At 37.0% G+C, this 20,225-nt stretch overlaps 1 protein-coding gene across 1 annotated transcript in view; it reads left to right on the forward strand.

Moving 5' to 3' along the window:
* appbp2 (amyloid beta precursor protein (cytoplasmic tail) binding protein 2) overlaps window positions 1-12,281 on the forward strand; it is a 41,178-nt gene extending 28,897 nt beyond the window's left edge. Inside the window, exons 7-13 of the mRNA XM_039756741.1 lie at window positions 2,626-2,693; window positions 2,783-2,888; window positions 2,981-3,105; window positions 3,379-3,464; window positions 3,771-3,961; window positions 5,317-5,482; window positions 9,523-12,281. Coding sequence (XP_039612675.1) covers window positions 2,626-2,693; window positions 2,783-2,888; window positions 2,981-3,105; window positions 3,379-3,464; window positions 3,771-3,961; window positions 5,317-5,482; window positions 9,523-9,779 — 999 coding nt within the window. The 3' untranslated portion in view covers window positions 9,780-12,281. The remainder of the gene's footprint in view (window positions 1-2,625; window positions 2,694-2,782; window positions 2,889-2,980; window positions 3,106-3,378; window positions 3,465-3,770; window positions 3,962-5,316; window positions 5,483-9,522) is intronic.
* Window positions 12,282-20,225: the final 7,944 nt, after the last annotated feature.

The following is a 20,225-nucleotide window of genomic DNA, read 5'->3' on the forward strand; positions in this document are numbered from 1 at the left end:
TTCTGACTTTTTGAACCTAATGTCTTATGAATTGTTTTATGTCTGAGAGTTACATTTCTTTTGGTTTTCCAATTGGAACACAGGCAGGTGAAGTGACTTGCTCAGGGTCTCACAGTGTCAGTAGTGGGATTTGAACCCACAGCCTCAGGGTTTGACGTCCATAACCTTGACCAATGTGCCACACTGCCTGTTTAGTGATGAGTGATATATTTTTTTTATTTAAATATTTAACACTACCTCAGCAAAATGCCTGTTAAGTAAAATGGGTACAATGGTAAGTCCGTCTGTTTCAATCACGTTATGCATTTAGAAACCTCTTTTCACCAGATATGCTAGCCCTTCTGTCCCTCTTGTTGCTTTTATTCATCAGACATTCTAGCCCTTACCTCTGTGTTTTTTGTTGTCTTTGTTCTCGGACATTCTAGACCTTGCATCTGTGTTTTTTTTTTTTTTTGTGTTTGTTGTTTTTGTGTCTATATATATATATATATATATATATATATATATATATATATATATATATATAATATGTGTGTGTGTATATATATATATATATATATATATATATATATATATATATATATATATATATATATATATATATAGACACAGACAGATGTTGTTTTATGTCAGTGTGTGAGCATAGAATTGGAGGAACATGGAATGACACTATTGACCATAAGTGCTTGCTGTAAATGCATAGCCTAAGATGGGCATTTGTGCTACACTGACCAGTTAATAAAAGTCATGTTGTATCACTGTTAAGACTCCTGTTGCACTAAATATCTAAAGATGTTTATATCTAAGAAAAATATTTTACCATTTAGCATTTTGAGTTAACAAATTTTACATTTAAACAAGTTTTATGTACTGTATGATAATTTTTTTTGACATATTTGCTTAGTATCTGTTTTTTTGTGTGTATTGTTTTATGTGTCATTTAAGATCAGTTTCAGAAATCAAGACATTAATTTGACATGTAAAAGCAGAGAACTGTAGCTTACTAAAGAGATAAATCACCTCTCCATTTGTTGTTTGCTTTCCCCTGAAATCTCCATGTTTACATATATTCCATTTTACTTCCTGTTCATCAGATTGCATCACACCCATGTTTGTAGACTGATGTCAAACTTTGCCAATTGTAGGACATGCAGCAAAAGTTTGACTAGTTAGAGGTTAGCTTATTAACCCTCCTCATCCAGCCAGAAGCTATACTGCTAACAGTGCACTCAACCAGGGGATCATTTGCAATTTTCTAGAACCAATCTGAGCGCTGTACATTCAGTGTCATTTTCAAACTGTATTAAAAAACTGATTTTTGAAAGTGAGTTCTTGGTGGTGGTATGCTGTGTCTGTGCATAAAATTTTGGTTTCTTATAATTGATAAGAGGACATTTGGCAGTGATAGTACTAAAGATAATACATGAGATTAAGAGGAGCAGTGCTTTTTATTTATAATGAAATGACGTTTTTGATTTTATTCAGCAATGCTTTTAATTTTTAATGGACTGCCATTTTATCTTTTTAATTCGGAGTTAAACTGGTTTTAGTTTGTTTTATTGAGTATATTTTGGTTGCTTTTCCAATAAAAATGCTAAAAATGTCAGTTTTTTTCTCTCTCGCTGTTTTTATATTTTATATTGCATAGTACAGTTCATAACTTGCATGAGTGGAAATGACTGAATTTATGCTGAATCTGAGCATATAAGGTAGTTTATGATAGAGTGATATATTATTACAAAAATTCCAGGGTATGCCTAGATGGATTGTTGGATCTTCGGTCTCAAAGGGTTAGTTATCTCTTCCATTATATTAGTGGTAATATCTATGTCTGTCTTGCTACTTATACTGTAATGCTCAAAGTTAAGTGTTGCTGTTATTGAAAGCTGACTGAGAATAGGTTTGCTTATCTCCGTGGCCATTGCTTATGCAAATTCTTAATACTGTCTGTATTCTTTTAGGTGTAGAGTTCTCAAATGTTTATTAAAGCGGTTGATGATTTAGCTAATGATCGCTCCTAAGCGAGTTCTTTTTGAAGTGCCACTGGGGTGCAATGGCTTTTTTATGATGAGACCACAGTATCTATAAGTTTTATTATAAAACTCAAGAGGTGCTATTTATTTTTTATTTATAAATATATATACATTTATAAAATATACTTCACTTTTGAATACAATTTCATGTGGCAAACAAATATTACCAGGATTATGAAGTTATTAAAAAAAACTTGATTTGAAAAAAAAATACAGAGCCTTTCCTTTAATTTGGCAATGCTCAAGAGCTTTACGGTTTAAAAAATGTAAAAATCATGGTTTTGATCCTTGTTACATTGTACATCTTGAAATTGTCTGCACTAGGTCATTATGAGCTGGAGGAAGTTTTTGGTACTATTTTTAGATTTCCTACAAAATCCTCAACAGTGCTCTAATGTTGGACCCACACGTTATACCACTATACACTTAGGAGAACTATTCGCTGGTATATAAAATCTATTTTTAGTAAGCTTTCTTTAATCTAGCAATTGACTCAGCACTCACTGTTAAGTAGAAACTGATTCGTACAGTAAAATTATAAATAAAATCATGGCTTCAAATGCAGTAAGAATGTTTTGTTCTTCTTTTTCAGGCATGTGTAGTCAAACGTGAATTTAGAAAAGCAGAACAATTAATTAAACATGCAGTCTATTTAGCAAGGTGAGTTACTGTACTTATTGAATCATACCTTTCCAGGACATATTTCTCCTCTTTCACTGGCATATTGTTTTTTGCATTTTATTTTCCAGAGAACATTTTGGAAATAAACACCCAAAATACTCGGATACACTCCTTGATTATGGGTTTTACTTGTTAAATGTGGACAATATATGTCAGTCTGTTGCAATTTATCAGGTCAGTGTTAAGATAATTTATCAATTGATATCTTTACTTCTGTGAAAACTATTACATTTGTTGCTAGTTATGTGATTTCTCCCTCTTTTCAGACTGCATTGGATATTCGACAGTCAGTGTTTGGAGGAAAAAATATTCATGTAGCAACAGCCCATGAAGACCTGGCTTACTCGTCATATGTTCACCAGTACAGCTCTGGCAAATTTGACAATGCATTGTGAGCCTTCACTGTGCTTCTTTGTACTACTCAATGTCTGGTAATAGGCTGCTTGTGCATGTTAGTGTAGTTAATCTTGTTTATAATGAAAAATATTTTTTTTTCCTCTGAGAAGTTTATACTTTACCCTAGTTTTTATTGAAATTTTTAAGTTTTAGCCAAGAATTTACTTTGCTTTTGCAAGCAAAACATCTTAAATTAGAAACTAGTAAACAGCACTGTTTATGCCATGGAAGACCAGTAAAAGATTTAATTTGTCTTTCTTTTCTCTAGATTTCATGCTGAACGTGCCATAGACATCATTACTCACATTCTACCAGAGGATCATCTGCTGCTGGCCTCATCTAAACGGGTCAAAGGTGTGGGTGGTCTAAAGGAACTTTAATTGACTTAGAGCATGTAGTTGGTGTGTTCCTTTTCAAGAGTAACACAAATGTCAGTCCTCCTCTGACATATAGTACTTCTACCCAGATCATGTTCCCTTTAAATGAATACATTTGAAATAGCATGAACAAAGTTGTCCATAATAATTAATTCCCTTCTCTGAGATTTTTTTGCCTAACCATTATCATTATATTAAGTGTTAAAGAAATATGTATTTGGAGATTGTCTAAAACAATATCCATAAACATGCTGACTTTTTTCTTTAACATTTATTACTTAAGCTCTTATTCTTGAAGAAATAGCAATAGACTGCCACAACAAAGAAACTGAACAGAGGCTACTTCAAGAAGCACATGACTTACACCTGTCTTCTCTGCAACTAGCCAAAAAGGCTTTTGGAGAATTTAATGTCCAGACAGCAAAACACTATGGTAATCTTGGCAGGCTCTATCAGTCTATGAGGAAATTCAAGGTGAGAGATTTTTAGTTTCCGACCACATTTTCTTTTTATAAATAAAGTTAAATATATTTTAATAGTGGAATAGCATAGTTTACAAATTTCAGATTAAGAAAATTCTTTCATGTGTAAATAAAAGCATGCAAATCTACTGAGTGATGTGTATTAAAATGAGAGCAATTATTTTCTCCTTGATATTATTTGAAAACTTGATGAAAGCATTTTAGTACGTGACCGTATGTGCATGAGAGATAGGACTGAACAATTGGAAAACAATGATTACGAAGTTTTGCTTTGATTAATGAAATTTTAAACACTAAATTGGTTGACTAAATTATGCCCTGTCCACATTAATGTTTTCATTTAAAAATGCAGGCATTTTATACTATGAAAAAAAATTTTATACTATTGAAAAAAGCTCTCCAGAGTTGTAAACGTCTGAAACTTTAGGCACAGTGTTTTGTTTTGTATAGTTGAAGGCAGAGGTTTTTGTAAATGCTGAGCCATTTTGTGGCCCTTCCTTGATTTGATCCTGCTCATTAAGCCATTTCATTCCCATGTGCTGATTCTTTCCAAAGCACAGCACAATCTGATTTTCTCGGGGCTTCAGTTTTTCACTACATGGTCCTTTCATTAAGTTTGCCACCAATGTACGCATACCCAGTGAAGGTGAAGGTCTATGCCATATGTTTTTTCAGGCATTTCATTATGCACACAGTTAGTTTTGTAAATAATGTGAAAGCTCTAGCATGGATGAAGATTGTCCATCCATCCATCCATTCTCCAACCCGCTGAATCCGAACACAGGGTCACGGGGATCTGCTGGAGCCAATCCCAGCCAACACAGGGCACAAGGCAGGAACCAATCCTGGGCAGGGTGCCAGCCCACCGCAGGACACACATAAACACCCACACACCAAGCACACACTAGGGCCAATTTAGAATCGCCAATCCACCTAACTGGCATGTCTTTGGACTGTGGGAGGAAACCGGAGCACCCGGAGGAAACCCACGCAGACACGGGGGAACATGCAAACTCCACGCAGGGAGGACCCGGGAAACTAACCCAGGTCTCCTAACTGCGAGGCAGCAGCGCTACCACTGCGCCACTGTGCCGCTCGGACGAAGATTGTTTTTGTTTTAAAACTCTGTTTAAGTTATTATTTTGCACTTGTGGAGTCCGCACCAAATAAATACTTTAGAAGCGATGCTACTTGTATAGTTAACACAAAACAAACAAAAACCAACACATGTTCAAAGCTATAATGTCTTTATACCTTTTTGTGGGGTGAGGGGTGTGTAAATAAATTAGTTTTCTTGAATATGTTTTAGCTACCGTGTTAAGTGTTGTGCTAACTGTTTCTCAACAGGAAGCTGAAGAAATGCATATCAAAGCAATCAAAATAAAAGAGCAACTTTTGGGCCAGGAAGATTATGAGGTAGCACTTTCTGTTGGACACCTTGCATCATTGTACAATTACGATATGAACCAATATGAAGATGCAGAGAAACTATATCTGAGATCAATAGCAATAGGTGAGTGTACATGTTAGGGTAGGAGTTTGTCTTTAAAGAAGTATAGTAGGCTGTCTTAAATTTCTTTAATAGTAGTAATATACCTTCTCTGTGTGATAAGACGTGCTTATTAAAATTTTTATACTGTGGTTTGAACCATAGCAATATACAAGTCACAAAGAGGACTCTTTGCACTAATACTATATTGAATGGAGCAAAACTTTTAATTTGTGCATGTGAAAGATAATGTTACCATATTATGTGAAATCATCACCACTACATTTAAGTACAAATTTTCATCTTCTTCTATCTCTTATTCAGGGTGGTTCCAGTGAAAGTGCATCTCTCTTTTCCATTGCTTTCTAATTTAGGCCAGCTTCTCCTTGCACGCTGTCTCCTGCTTATCTTTCACAACCACATCTTTCCATCTGGTTTTTGGTATCCCTCTCCTTTCTTCCTGGCAACTACTTATCCATAATTTAGTACACTGTTTTCTTCTGCCTTCACAAGCGTTCAGCCCAGCGGAGTCTTATCTTCATCATCTTCTGCTATATCCCCTTCCAACTTTATAACCCACCCTGTTGTACTTGTTTTCTATTTGATACAATTTCTTAACCCTGCCCATCCTTTTCAGTCATACATGTAGTTGTTCTCTTAAGTTTCTGCATTGTACAACATTGCCTATTTAATTAAAATCATGTGCATTTTTCCTTTGATATTTAAATCTATCATTTTCACACAGTTTTTCATTACACTTTCTCCACTTTTTCCAACCTGCTCATATTCTCTACCTTATTTCCTCCATGGTCCCACTGTTCCTTAGAATTATTGAACCTAATAGATTTAATGCCAACACTTATGTAGCCCCCCTCTCCCTTTAAACCTTTCACCTAATCCTGCTTCACAAATGATTGCTGTACTCACTTCAGCATAAATATTTTGGTGAATTTTGTGTTACTGATGAAAGATGTGAAAACAGCTGTGCGGCACTTCCAAACTTCTGTGTAGATGGGCAAGGGAGCAATGCAATTCAAAACTGCTGCACAACACGCTTAGAGGACACACAGACCCTGATATGCTGTTGTCACTATTTTTTTTAACTGCTAGACTTCATTGTTCACTACTTTTTGCTTATTGTCTGTGTACAGTACAAAACACCACATTGTAGGTGGCGACTGAAAGCCTACTGTTGTTTGTTGAACTTTAGTATACAACTGTCCTTCACACAAAAAACAAGTTTCTTTTTGTATAGCTGAAAAAATACTATGCAATATATCTTTTTTTTAATTTATTCATTTAACATTCCATTTAAGAGAGATCAGTGAACAACAAGCGGTATTTAATCTTGTATTCTGTGGAGTCATGTATGCTGAAATCACATGGGTGTGCTATAAATACTTCCAATTACTGTATATGTTTTCAAAAAGAAGCAATTGGTTCCTGAAAGGCAGCATTCCATGTTATTCAGACCATACACAGTTCATACAAGAAGGAAAAATAGCACATAGAGTGGATTCAGAAAGTATTCAGACTACTTCGCTTTCTGCATACTTGGTTGTGTGGTAGATTTCATTTTAAATTCACAAATTTGCTGGTTTTGCCTATAAATTTGCATTCATTAATTACAAAGTGAAAACATGTTTTCAGAAAGGTTGTTAAAAATCAAAAACTGAAACCTCTCATTTATATTAGTTTTCAGACCCTTGATTCAGTATTCTGTTGAAGCCTGGGCTTCAGCAGGGTCACTCAATTACAGTCAGAGACTTGTCTCAGAACCACTCCAGTGATGTTTTGGGTCATCATGCTGAAAGGTGACCTGTCTCCCCAGTCTGAAGTCGCGTAAAGTCAGGAGCAGATTTTCTTTAAGGACCTCTCTGTATTTGGCAGCATTTATTCTTCCCTCAGTTCTAACTAATATCCTAGTACCTGTCACTAAGAAGCACCAACATGTTTCATTATACAGATGATGCGCAGTGCTTGGTCTTTGCCAGACATAGTGCTTGGAGTTCTGCCCAAAGAGTTCAATTTTTGTCTCATCAGTCCAAATAATCTTCTTCCTCATGCTCTCAGTTTTCTTTAATTGCTGTTCGTCAAACTCCCAGTGGGAATTAGCCACTCTACCAAAAATACATGATTGCTGGAGGGATCATGAAATGGTAGTAATTCTTACAGGTTCTCCCATCTCTTGATCTCTTCCTTGTCCAAGGCCTTTTTTTTCTGGTTACTCAGTTTTTCCACATGGTAAGCTTTATTAAGAGTCCTCATAGTTTCATACATCTTTTTTTTTTTCACAATTATTTAGGCCACTGTGCTGCTGGGAGCACTTATAGCTTAAAAAATTGTGTTATACCCCTGCCCTGTTCTGTGACTCTCCACAGTTTTATTGTGAAGATCTACAGAGAGCTCTTTTGGATTTTTTGGTTTGGTTTTTGTTCTGACCTGCAGTGTGAATTGTGGGGCTTTTTATGCACGGGTGTGTGCCTTTCTAGGCTATGTCCAATCAGTTCATTTTGCCTCAGGTGGACTCCTGTCAAGTTTTAGACACAACTCGAAGATAATTAAAGTTCTGCCAGGAGACCCATATCAAATATCAGGGTGAATGTTGCTGTAGCTTTTAGGATGCTGTCTCTCTGTTAGCTAAGGGTGTTCTCAGTTCTCTAGCTGTTATCTTGTCCAGGTGTTGTAACGAGCATGGAAATGTACAAGGTAGAAAGTTATGGAGGGCAAAAATTCTAAAGTCCCACTGTGGTACTAGTCAGCAGTAGTTGTGCTTCAGGATGTCTAGGGTTTAGCAGTTTCAAGTGCCAGGGCATGGTAACACTTTTTTTTTTAAATTTAAACTTTTTTTTTGTTTTGGGCAGAGCCCAAGAAATACTGTCTTACTCTTTGATACAGTATAATAATAAAACAAAAAGAAATTGTGCATTGTAAATGTAAACTTTAGCACAGTAAAATAAGTAAAAGAGTAGTATTTCATGAGCAGGTTAAAATACCTCAAAGTACACAGTACAGTAACAGACCAACTAGTGATTGAATTTCACTGATGCTTACAGAAATAAGTGTACAGTGCACATACAGAATACAGTGGCACCTCGGTTTGCGAGCATAATTCGTTCCGGAAACGTGCTTGCAATCCAAAGCACTCGTATATCAAAGTGAATTTCCCCATAAGAAATAATGGAAACTCAGATGTTTCGTTTCACAACCCAAAACTATTCATATAAAAATGACTAATACAAAATATAAAATAAAAATACATAAAACAAATTAACTTGCACTTAACCTTTAAAAGAATCATGGCTGGTGTGAGTGAGTTTCTAAACTCATGTGGGATTCCACCCAACGGGACGACACGCGGAGGAGTATCCCAAAGCAATCGCAGTCTCCCAGCGGTGTAGCAGTTCGCCGTATAAGCGTATCCAAAAAGATCGCAGACATGCTATAAGCGCCTGCCGTCGATGGGTGATACAAGCAACATTATAAAGATCCCGCTACAATAAATAACAGCGTGCGCGCACACACACACAGTCACAATGCTGTAGTAAACAGTATACGGAGAATAGGAGACGATTGCCCCCTCAAGAGAAGAGAGATGCGAGCGAGATAAGGAGAGAGAGAGAGAGAGCGCAGCGCCAGCGAGAGAGATAAGGAGAGAAGAACCATCAGCTCAGTTGTGATCACATGACGCTCAGCAGACAAAGTGTATCCATACTACTCATATTGCAAGACATCGCTCGTTTATCAAGTCAAAATTTATTAAAAAATTTTGCTCGTCTTGCAAAACACTCGTAAACCGAGGTTCCACTGTACTTGAAAATTATCATTGTAGTACATTATAGAGTTTACTATTGCATTGTAATCGGAGATTGACCAGAAATGTCTTTCTTAACCAGATGTTTTGTTGGAGTGAAACCTGATGGGATATTGCTTAGTATTTGCTGTTAAGCAAAACTGAAAATGTTACTTTTTGGTGTGGTAACAAACATTTTAATTTAGTCGGCTACCTTGAAATAATGTGTTTTTGAATCATATACATGCCTGATGTTTTTTGTATTTTATAGGTAAGAAGTTGTTTGGAGAAGGATACAGTGGCTTGGAATATGACTACAGAGGCCTCATTAAACTGTATAATTCTGTTGGGAACTATGAAAAGGTTTATGAATACCACAATGTTTTGTCAAATTGGAACCGCCTGCGAGACCGTCAGTTTACTGTTGCAGATGCTTTAGAAGATGTAAACACCAGCATGCAGTCAACAGAAGAAGTGGTCCAGTCATTTCTCCTGTCTCAAAGTTGCCTGGAAGGACCAAGCTGCTAAAGTCAGAACTTGTTTAAACAGATTTGCCTCTTATAGCACAAGGGGGACATCTTATACTGTGAAATGCTATTCTGCAGCCCATTTCCCAGCAATCTGGGGAGGAGTTGACAAACAGAGATCCTGGACTGCCAGTTCACATATGGACTGAGCTTTGCTTCTTTGTAGATGGCAGCTCTCAGTGATGAATAATGAGCAAGTCTTTTTAACACCAGCAGCTTACTGTTGTAATCACACTCTACTTTCCTATTCATTATCAAAGGAAATGTGTTGTCTTAAAAGATTATTTAACCTATTTCAAGCAAATTTTAAACACAGATTTCATTTGGTCTGTTTTCTGTCCTCTATTTTTTGGGACCATGGCACTTTTAAAATAGTTAAGCAAAACAAAAAATACCAAAAGGGTATGATATACACAGGTTGAGTATGTCTATTTACAGAAGGAGTTTTACTTGAATTCATTGCACCATGGAAACATAAATATATATTGTGATCAACCAGAACAGTATAAAATATAATTGATTTCAAAAAGCTACCAGTGAAATGTCACCATTATGTGACACCTTTTCTCCCCAGGATTGCTTTTTAGGAGTGTAGCAAAATAATATTGTATGTTTAAAAAATCTTGCTTAGCAATTGTGGACCAGTGTTTCGTGCACATGTTTTTGAAGTGGGGGGATATACAAGTATAAAACTGTACTCATTTCTTTTACAGGTGAACATTTAGAGTTAGTAAAGTATCATTTGATTGGACAATGCTAAAGACAAACATCAATGCCAGACAGATGATCCCAGATGTTTTTAGTACCTTTTCATTAACACCATTCCATAGATTAGACACCGGTTAATTATTTTGTTTGATCACTTCCTTGGTTCATTGATGGGAAATTAATACCAAAACTACTCTATACCCCTCCATTAACAAAATTAGATGCCTCTGTTGCATAGTACAGCTTTCAGAAAATATCTGGCTGAAAATCAAGGTTAAGTGGTCTACTATTTTACTGTGGTGTTCCCACCAAAAACACATTTAATTTACCATTCAGAATAGAAATTTGTACTACAGGGCAATCCAGAGTAATCTGTTAATCTGCTAGGGTAAAATGCAGACATTATCCAAAATGAGAAAGGCATGACTGAATGAATAGTGTTTTCTTTGTCACCTCTTGAGATCTGTCAGTAACACTTGGATAAAATTGCACCTATATAAAGGGAAGCTTTGAACACTAAGTTGTATCTTTCCTTACAGGACATGCACTTAAACACACTTAGACAACGGCACTCTAATATTTTAAACCATTTAACTTTCAGTTAGTATGGAGACCAGCTGGTATTCTCATGTTTATTAGATACCAGAGTCTGTCTTTATAGCAGAAAGAAAAACTGTAGCAGAAGGAAGGGTATTGTGTGGTCCATTTAAAGTTGAATACATAGTTTATAGCTATAGAAGGGATTGCACTTGCTGGACTGGGAATGTTCTTTAGTTTATAATTAAGTGCCAAATCCAATATTGGAGGCAACTTAAATTGCCATTAATGTCCAATATATGTAACTACAGCTTAAGAAACCTTAGGTGATAAAAGATGCCATGAAGTATTTGGACTCTGCACTTAACAATGTTTTAGCAGGTGCAGCTCCAGCTCTCTACCAAAGGACTTCACTCATGTCTCATAAGATGACTTTTTGCTTGGTTCTGTAAATCCTAGTAGTTATGAGTTAATAGTCATAATTTTCTTGACATAAAATAGCTGAATTGGAAAGGTTTGTTTACTATGGTCTAATTTTAAAAAGTTTTTTTTTTAAATAATGGGAACGCACTGAATTCTTAACTACACAATCAAGTTTTTTGGTTTAAGACACTGGATATCAGTCCACAGGTAAATTATATTTATTCTTTTGTGACCAACATTAATGTGTATTGTTTGATAAAACAGGAGGCTGACAATTCTGCTGTGGAAACCTGTGTTCTCATGTATACCTACCTATTCATAAATGTCTTATGCTACAGTTAATCAGCTTTGCAGTATTTGGTTTTTACACCATTGTTCTGTAAATATATATGTAATTAATACCTATAGAAAACCTTTTATGACTAATAACCTACGTTTTGTGATTAAGTTTCCCTCTGATTTGAAATATTAACACTTTAATTTGCATTATACTAAAATTAACATGGTTTTACCGAGAATTCGTTTACAGCAGCACGGTTATGAATTTCCGTAGGATTTCATAATTTTAGTGTTAATTATATTAATATTGTCATAAAGAAAAAAAATAGCACAGATATTGCAAGAATATGCAACTGACTAAACATGTTTGGTGCATAGCTGGATTCCTGCAGCTTTTGGTTTCATTACTATAATCTCCCTATCATGTAATTTCTTTTGTTGTCAGCCAATTAGCTTCAAGCTATAAATACTGTATTCTTAATATGGTTCACATACTACAGTTCTGCATTTGATTAATTTATTGTTTATAATTAAACACCCAATCCCATTCAAAACATCAGCATTTAGGACAGTAAGATTTTTAATTACTTTTTTCCATTGAATAACTTGGATACATATAGCAAGATGTGCTTGTATTAACCATTTATATTTAGCAGTCTTCTGTGTACATGTACTTTAGGTATGGATTCATCTAATACACAGTAGATACAGTCATATTAAAATGTGTGGGAACCCCTCTTAATTCTTTGGATTTTTGTTTATCATTAGCTGAGCTTTCAAAGTAGCAACTTCCTTTTAATATATGACATGCCTTATGGAAACAGTAGTATTTCAGCAGTGACATTAAGTTTATTGGATTAATTTGGGCACCCTAACAGTGATATTACATCAGTATTTAGTTGAACCTCCTTTTGCAAATATAACAGCCTCTAGACACCTCCTATAGCCTTTGATGAGTGTCTCGATTCTGGATGGAGGTATTTTTGACCATTCTTCCATACAAAATCTCTCCAGTTCAGTTAAATTTGATGGCTGCCGAGCATGGACCGCCTGCTTCAAATCATCCCATAGATTTTCAATGATATTTTATTCAGGGGACTGTGATGGTCATTCCAGAACATTGTACTTCTCCTTCTGCATGAATGCCTTTTTCAGATTTTGAACTGTTTTGGGTCATTGTCTTGTTGGAATATCCAACCCCTGCGTAACTTCAACTTTGTGACTGATGCTTGAACATTATCCTGAAGAATTTGTTGATATTGGGTTGAATTCATCTGACTTGACTTTAACAAAGGCCCCAGTCCCTGAACTAGCCACACAACCCCAGAGCATGATGGAACCTCCACCAAATTTAACAGTAGGTAGCAGATGTTTTTCTTGGAATGCGGTGTTCTTCTTCCGCCATGCAAATCGATTTTTGTTATGAAAAAATAACTCAATTTTTGTCATCAGTCCAAAGCACTTTGTTCCAAAATGAATCTGGCTTGTCTAAATGAGCATTTGCATACAACATGCGACTCTGTTTGTGGCGTGAGTGCAGAAAGGGCTTCTTTCTCATCACCCTGCCATACAAATGTTCTTTGTGCAAATTGTGCTGAATTGTAGAACGATGTACAGATACACCATCTGCAGTAAGATGTTCTTGCAGGTCTTTGCAGGTTGTCTGTAACCATTCTCACAATCCTGTGCATATGCTGCTCCTGTATTTTTCTTGGCCTGCCAGACGTGGGTTTAAAAGCAACTATACCTGTGGCCTTCCATTTCCTGATTATATTCCTTACAGTTGAAACTGACGGTTTAAACCTCTGAGATAGCTTTTTGTAGCCTTCCCCTAAACCATGATACTGAACAATCTTTGTTTTCAGATCTTTTGGGAGTTGCTTTGAGGATCCCATGCTGCCACTCTTCAGAGGAGAGTCAAAAGCACAACTTGCAATTGACCACCTTAAACACCTTTTCTCATGATTGGACAAACCTGAATGTGAAGTTGAAGGCTTATCGAGCTAATCCAACCAATTTGGTGTTGCAAGTAATCAGCATTGAGCAATTACATGCATTCAAATCAGCAAAATTACAAGGGGACCCACATTTTTGCACAGCCAATTTTTCACATTTAATTTCATACAACTAAATACTGGTTAACTAAAAATCTTTGTTTCGGAAAACACCCCAGTACTCAGATGTTCCTAGGAAATGAAAGACATACCACTAATATATATTTTGTTGAAAGTAGAGTAAGTTATTATGCAGGCTGAGAAGGGTTCCCAAACTTTTTCATATGACTGTAACTGTGACATCTGCTTTTGTATCCATATCCTTATTTGACTGACATATTCCAAATTTGCCAGTTTGTCATTTTTTAGTTAAACAGTCCCAAAGAAATTATGGCTTTTTGTCTTTATCAAGTAGCATTTTTTCTGTTCCCAATGATTTGAATATTCTCATGTTCTTCATATGCTGATTTCCAGTTCAGTGTCTTAAGTTTGACTTGTGGCTTATTAACAAATCCACAAGTTCTTAGTGAGGATTTAACTATGGTGTTTCTCTGTTCATAAAGTCTGTCATACTCCTAATGTAATATTTTAGGTAGAATTTATTGTAGATTTTTTAAGTACAGTCATGTGGTGATATATGGCTGGCCAAGTTAAGCCGATTCGTACTTGACAGATGAGGGCCATAGCAAAGCAGTAGGGGAGTAATGTTCTGGAAATTACAAGAAACAGTCACAGTAATCTATCATTATCATTAATATTTTACAGGGTTTCATATATTTTCTGACTCCTGATGAGCCCTTTTAAGGTTTGTGCTGATTGGCGCATCACCACATGGCCCACATTGCCTTCCCTTACACTCTTTATGGTTCTGCGACCCAGATTTGCCTCAAGTTCATTAACGACCCCCTAGCATCAATTGGAAACCGGCCTCATGGTGAAACTAACCTCATCACGGGCCCCACTAGGTGAAACAGGGAAACATTGCACATTGCTGCTGATCACTGTGGCGAGCCACTCACAAAATCTGAGACTCATTGGCAGCAACATGGGTTTGCGACCAAGTGGTTCAAAAACATTGACTTAGGCGACCCACTCGCATGCCAACAACAAACCAGCAATTTACTGACAGCGCAGCATTGTTTGAGAAACACTCTCTTACATGAACCCACCATGTGGATGTCAAGATTGGTTTGTGCCACACCCTACCTGCAGTTAAAGTTTGCACACACCAGACCCACAGAGCCCCAGTTTGCAATGCCCTTTATAATTTGTAAGTAGACGCATGACTGTATTTTACCACATACCAGAACCAGTACCTACGAAGAGGAATGCAGTTACATTTATCCTGTGACATTCAGAATTTCTACAGTTAACATAGGGCTGTGTTATTCTTTTTTTTTCCTAAATCTGCATGACTTCATCTGGGATGAAGGTCGCAGTAGTAGCCAGTGAAGTAGAGGGCCCCAGACATTTCTCCACAAAGTTACTACTGGGACATCCTCAGCTTGCTCATCAACTGAAGCTTCTTCATTGTCCCTTTACAAGGAACATCTGGCTTTATTTATTTAATTTATTTATTGTTTAGTGGTCATGAGTCAAGGACCGTCTTGATTAGATACTCGGTGTTTATCTGGTGGCACATCAGTAAATCTGCTTATCAGGCTTTACACCCGGCCACAAAGAATGCGACTAAAGTCATCTAAAGTAATGTCATCTATGCCTGTCAGAGATGCAACTCTGTGGTCTATCAATTGGGTGCCCTACAAGTCTCTGATGCACACTGAAATTTTATCGATAAAACCATGAATGCGGGGGTAGGAAAGATGCAGCGTTCATGTAGTTTTTCAACCACGTTAATCAGGTTTTCCTTAATGCAGATATTTCAGACTCCTTTCTCACTCTTTAAATACAAAGATAAATGGCATGGTGCTCCCTTCTTGCCTGTTTTTGAAAATGGTGACCATTACTCCAGCCTGCTCATACTCGTGTATAGTGCTTTCCTTTGATACTAAAATTGGCTTTTTCAACCAAGAAACAACAAAAAAAGTAACCTTTGCTGCTTTGTTTTTTGGATAAATATCTTCCTCCTCATCTGTGTGAATTTGCAGAAGCATGAAATTAAGTTTTACTGAATTTCTCATGTTTGATGCTGATACTGACAAATTGCATCAATCAGTTACAGCTAAAAAGGTCGTTTTCATCGGTTCTCGTCATCTGATGCTGCTTCTTTCAGTGTCCGGTGATAGTTGCCATCATTGTTAAATTGAACTTACACTGATACTTTTTTTCCGTGGCCGTCCTAGTCACAAATGAAGCAACAGGACTTGGTATATCTGAACTGCATTCTTAGCAACAGGGCCACTACTTTAAGATCACCACAGATGTTCCAGTTATGTATTATTTATAATATGAGAGGAAATCACTAAAATAGGTAAATACCATAAAACAGTCCATAGTAGGAAAAGTTAAAGGTGATTTTTTTTATGATTAGCAGGCCAAAATCCACAACAGGAAGCAAAATCTTTGTTGACCAGAGTTATTGACACTTTACATGAGCATCCGGATATTAAGGACCTCTGTCACTTGTCACTCGTGTGTGTGTGTGCATTTGATGGATAAGCCGATATTTAAGCCAAGTATTTTTGTTGTAAACAATCCAGCACTAGCAGCAAATCGAGCAGGCTATTCCTCTTGGTCACAGTCTTTCAGGAGTCTTATCACTCCTAGTTAATTCTGAATGAATTTGAACTTGAAATCTACAAATACTTACTAAAGTTGGTAGGTTCTGTTTGGAATCCCAAAAGCTACTCTTAGTAAGTGGTGTAAATAGTGTGTGCATACTTAAAAACAAATCATTTACTTGTAACTATCAGAAACTCGCCACCCAACCAGAAGCTTGCGTAACCCTACAGTATATGCCTAGTGCCTGTTTCACAAGTCAAGTCAAGTCAAGAATGACATGAAACTTACAACGGCCATGCTGAAGGCCAGGTGTGTGTGTTCCAGGAATGTTTAACAGCATCTATAATGGATTATTAACGCTCTGACCAATCTGTCTGCACCAGCAAAGTGCCACCCCATCCCTCAAGAGCCATTTTATGCTGCCACCTGAGCCACACTTGAGGAGGTGGATTAAGCCCGGTGGGCTGGCTCAAGGTATCCCTGTTGCAGGTGTGGGTCTTAGTAACCCCTAATGCTGTAGTACACTGCAGTGTCCAAGTGTTTCTGGACTCTTATTCAGAGGTTCATGAGACAGTCACCTGACCTCCATATGACTGTATGTGTTGCAGTGTTGATATATTTTTCTCTGCTCTTAAGTTATTCTGAGCCTCCAGTATTGACAAGGGGGGCCATTTGTTCTCCTTTGAGAATGGGTTGGGGATTGCATCCTCATTCCAGTGATTCATAAATTGCAATAGTACTAGAAAGTTAATGTTATTTTTTCTATTTTGTACACAACCACTGAATGCAAACGTGACCCTGGCTTGTTGACCAACCCTCCTTGGAAACACAATGGGCCTTGTTAAAGTCCTCTTCCTTCACTGCTCCCCCTTTTCCAAGAACGCTTTTGTTCAGTGCTTTGTCTTTCAGGGTGTGTGGTGTGGCAGCACATTTCACACACACGAAGTGACACCCTGTTCTGTCTCTTCTGTTCAAATGGAAATGCATGTTGCCTGCTTTGTCTTTCACTTTATACAGCTAATAGCAACACATTGGCATTGTTAACCTCACAATTACTGACATTTTTCACGTTAACATCGTAAATTTTTCATTGTTGGACATTTGTCTTATGATACGTCCTTTCCAAACTCAAGAAAAACTAGAAGACACTCCAGAAATGGATGAAAAAAGCAGCAGCAGCCTTCTCTATACAAGACAAGTGCTGTTCTGTGAAGGCCCTTGTCATTTTATATTGCACTAACAGATGTATATTCAACCCCCCCATCTACTAAAATCAAGAGTTGGTAAAACCCCATGTGTTTATTGATACTGCCCTCCTTATACACTGAACAACTGTTCTGGTTGTTGTTTCTTTTCCAACTGAACTGTATTTGTTTGCTATACTGTACATAACATCTGACCAAACATTTGAGACTGAAATAAACCAAAAGTCCACCAAAATTCCATATATAGAGCTAGCAATGCATGAGTGCCACCTTATATTTTCAAAGCTAAATGTTGAAGTGGTTAATATAACATATTTCCAAAGCTCCAGTAGTTCAGCAGTGAGTGTATTGGTGGTGGATCATCGTATTTCTGAGGTACTTAGTTCATGTAGACCAAGGACAGATCAAAACACACTGAAGGTAATGTTTTTAGAAGTCCAAGATCAAGAGATGGATATACAAGTAATGTTCTCTGGATCACAGCCCAGCTCTACCATCGAGTCATCATACTCGCCAGCCAGCTGGGCTTCTTCTTCTGTTTTCTCCCCTCAATTCTGGCTTGACTCCTGGTACTGCAGCACATTCCCGTGTTTTGTCACCTTGGATTCCTCTTTATCCGAGGGTTTAAATTGGCAGGCACTGCTCCAACTCCCCAGTAGATTACAAACCTTATTTCTTTAAAGTCTCAGTTGTTGAGATGGAAACTTTGCACAGCATGGAGTCAGATTTATAAAGGTTGTGTACACAGCTTTCCACGCAAATGTCAGGATTTCTAAAAGAAACTTGATAGGAGTACATGCATCCGTTTATGGTAACTCTGACCAATCCAAATACAATATTTTGAAGAAACTGGAAAATGATGACACCTTTGATCAAGCAGGGAAGTTAAACATATTACACCTTAAAAGTGATGAATGTGATGTACAGAATATTTTAAGTTCCAAATTTTAGAGGGACAATAGCCCTGAAGAACTTTATTGTTTTTTCATTAGTTTATATTGGCTACATGTTGTCATTCCTCAGGGAACTGGCCGGTGGGTGACAAATATCTCAGCCAAGCTTCACTCCTTCATTCTTGCTGTGTTGGAACCCATTAGCTGCCAGTGAAGCTTTACATCTCCGTGGCCTTGGTCAGTCCGTGATTTGTTTATTTTGAGACAAAGTAGCTTTGACAGAGGCAACGGTGCCTGGCTGAACCCTCAGTGATTCATATGGCCTGTGCTGTTCATTGTAACAGCAATTATTTCCTTACATGTGCCAGGTGTTAATGGCTACCAACTCATACACTGGCACCTTATGCTTTTCCCACCCCCAGAGTGCAGAGGAGAGGTGATACAATGCCACACATGCTCTTGGCTCTCTCAGTTGCAGAGTGCAGCGGGAGTCTGAATGCATCTGGAGGGAGGCTGTGTTGTGATTGCATATGTATGAGGCTCATTTGCATTGCCCATACATGGTTGTGTCAGGAGGGCAACTGGGCAAAGTATGAGGCACATTCATAAATGAGACATGACTAATAAAGGTAAATTGCATAGAAATGTGCTTACAGCAGGTGTTATAAACTAGATGTATTGTTGGCGTGAGCGTATTTTCCCACTTTAATCCATATAGTTTAGCGCACCTCAGAAACATATTCCCATAATACTGCGCTTCTGCATTAACTCTTGACCAATTAACCTTCAATTTAAAAGCCTGAATTGCATTTTCTATTTATGATTTGCTCTGTTTGTTCCAGAAGTAATTTAACAATATTTTGTCAAAAAATGCATGCGTTTTGCAAGTTTTGAGCATATAGCCAGATAACTGAGTTATTCAACACAAGTAATGTCTTTCGTTTTTCACATCGTTTTAGCACTGGTCACAATTTATGATGTAATAGAAATTAATAATTTTCTCTCTGTTCTACATGGAAACATGAGATTAAAAATTATTCTGGCCATCATTACAAACTAAATAGGTTAGGTAACATATAAAAAAAATATTTTTGGGTGGAGTATTCCTTAAGACTTAAAACTGCAATAAAACACAAAATCTTCTCCAAGTGCTTCAGATATTCAGCAGAAAACGTTTGTGAGATCAGGACCAGCCGATGTGAAAAGGCCTAATTAATGAACCCGTTTCCTACCATAATAAGTAATGTTGCTAAAAGTGACTCCACCTCAGTATGTTGTCTACCAGTTATTTACTTTGGAAACGTGAGAATGAAGTTCAGTTTTTTTGTTTCTTTTAATGTAAGTACTGTAGTTTTTAATTCCGTTTAAACTAAACCAGGATGAAACCGTTACACTACTAGACAAACTTAGCAACAGGGGCTCCAAAGGAGACTGGCAGAGGGTGAAGGTGACAGAAGAGGAGGCCCTGCTTTGGCTTTGACAATTAATCTTAACTACAATTTAGAAGTCTTCTCTAACTCATAACTTCCCAAGCTCATAGTAAAATATGTACAGCTTTGTGCAGCCATCAATGAAACAAGCACATGTTTTAAATCAGGAAACCGGAAAAATCTGCAAAGGTTTGAATTCTTTCACAGTCAAAACCCAATTGTTTTTTTCTTTAAACACAAAGTAAAAATCACAGAGTCGTTGAACAAGCCACGTAACCAACAGTGGACTACCCGAA

Source organism: Polypterus senegalus, chromosome 6, assembly GCF_016835505.1.
Source record: "Polypterus senegalus isolate Bchr_013 chromosome 6, ASM1683550v1, whole genome shotgun sequence".
Taxonomy (NCBI): Eukaryota; Metazoa; Chordata; class Cladistia; order Polypteriformes; family Polypteridae; genus Polypterus; species Polypterus senegalus.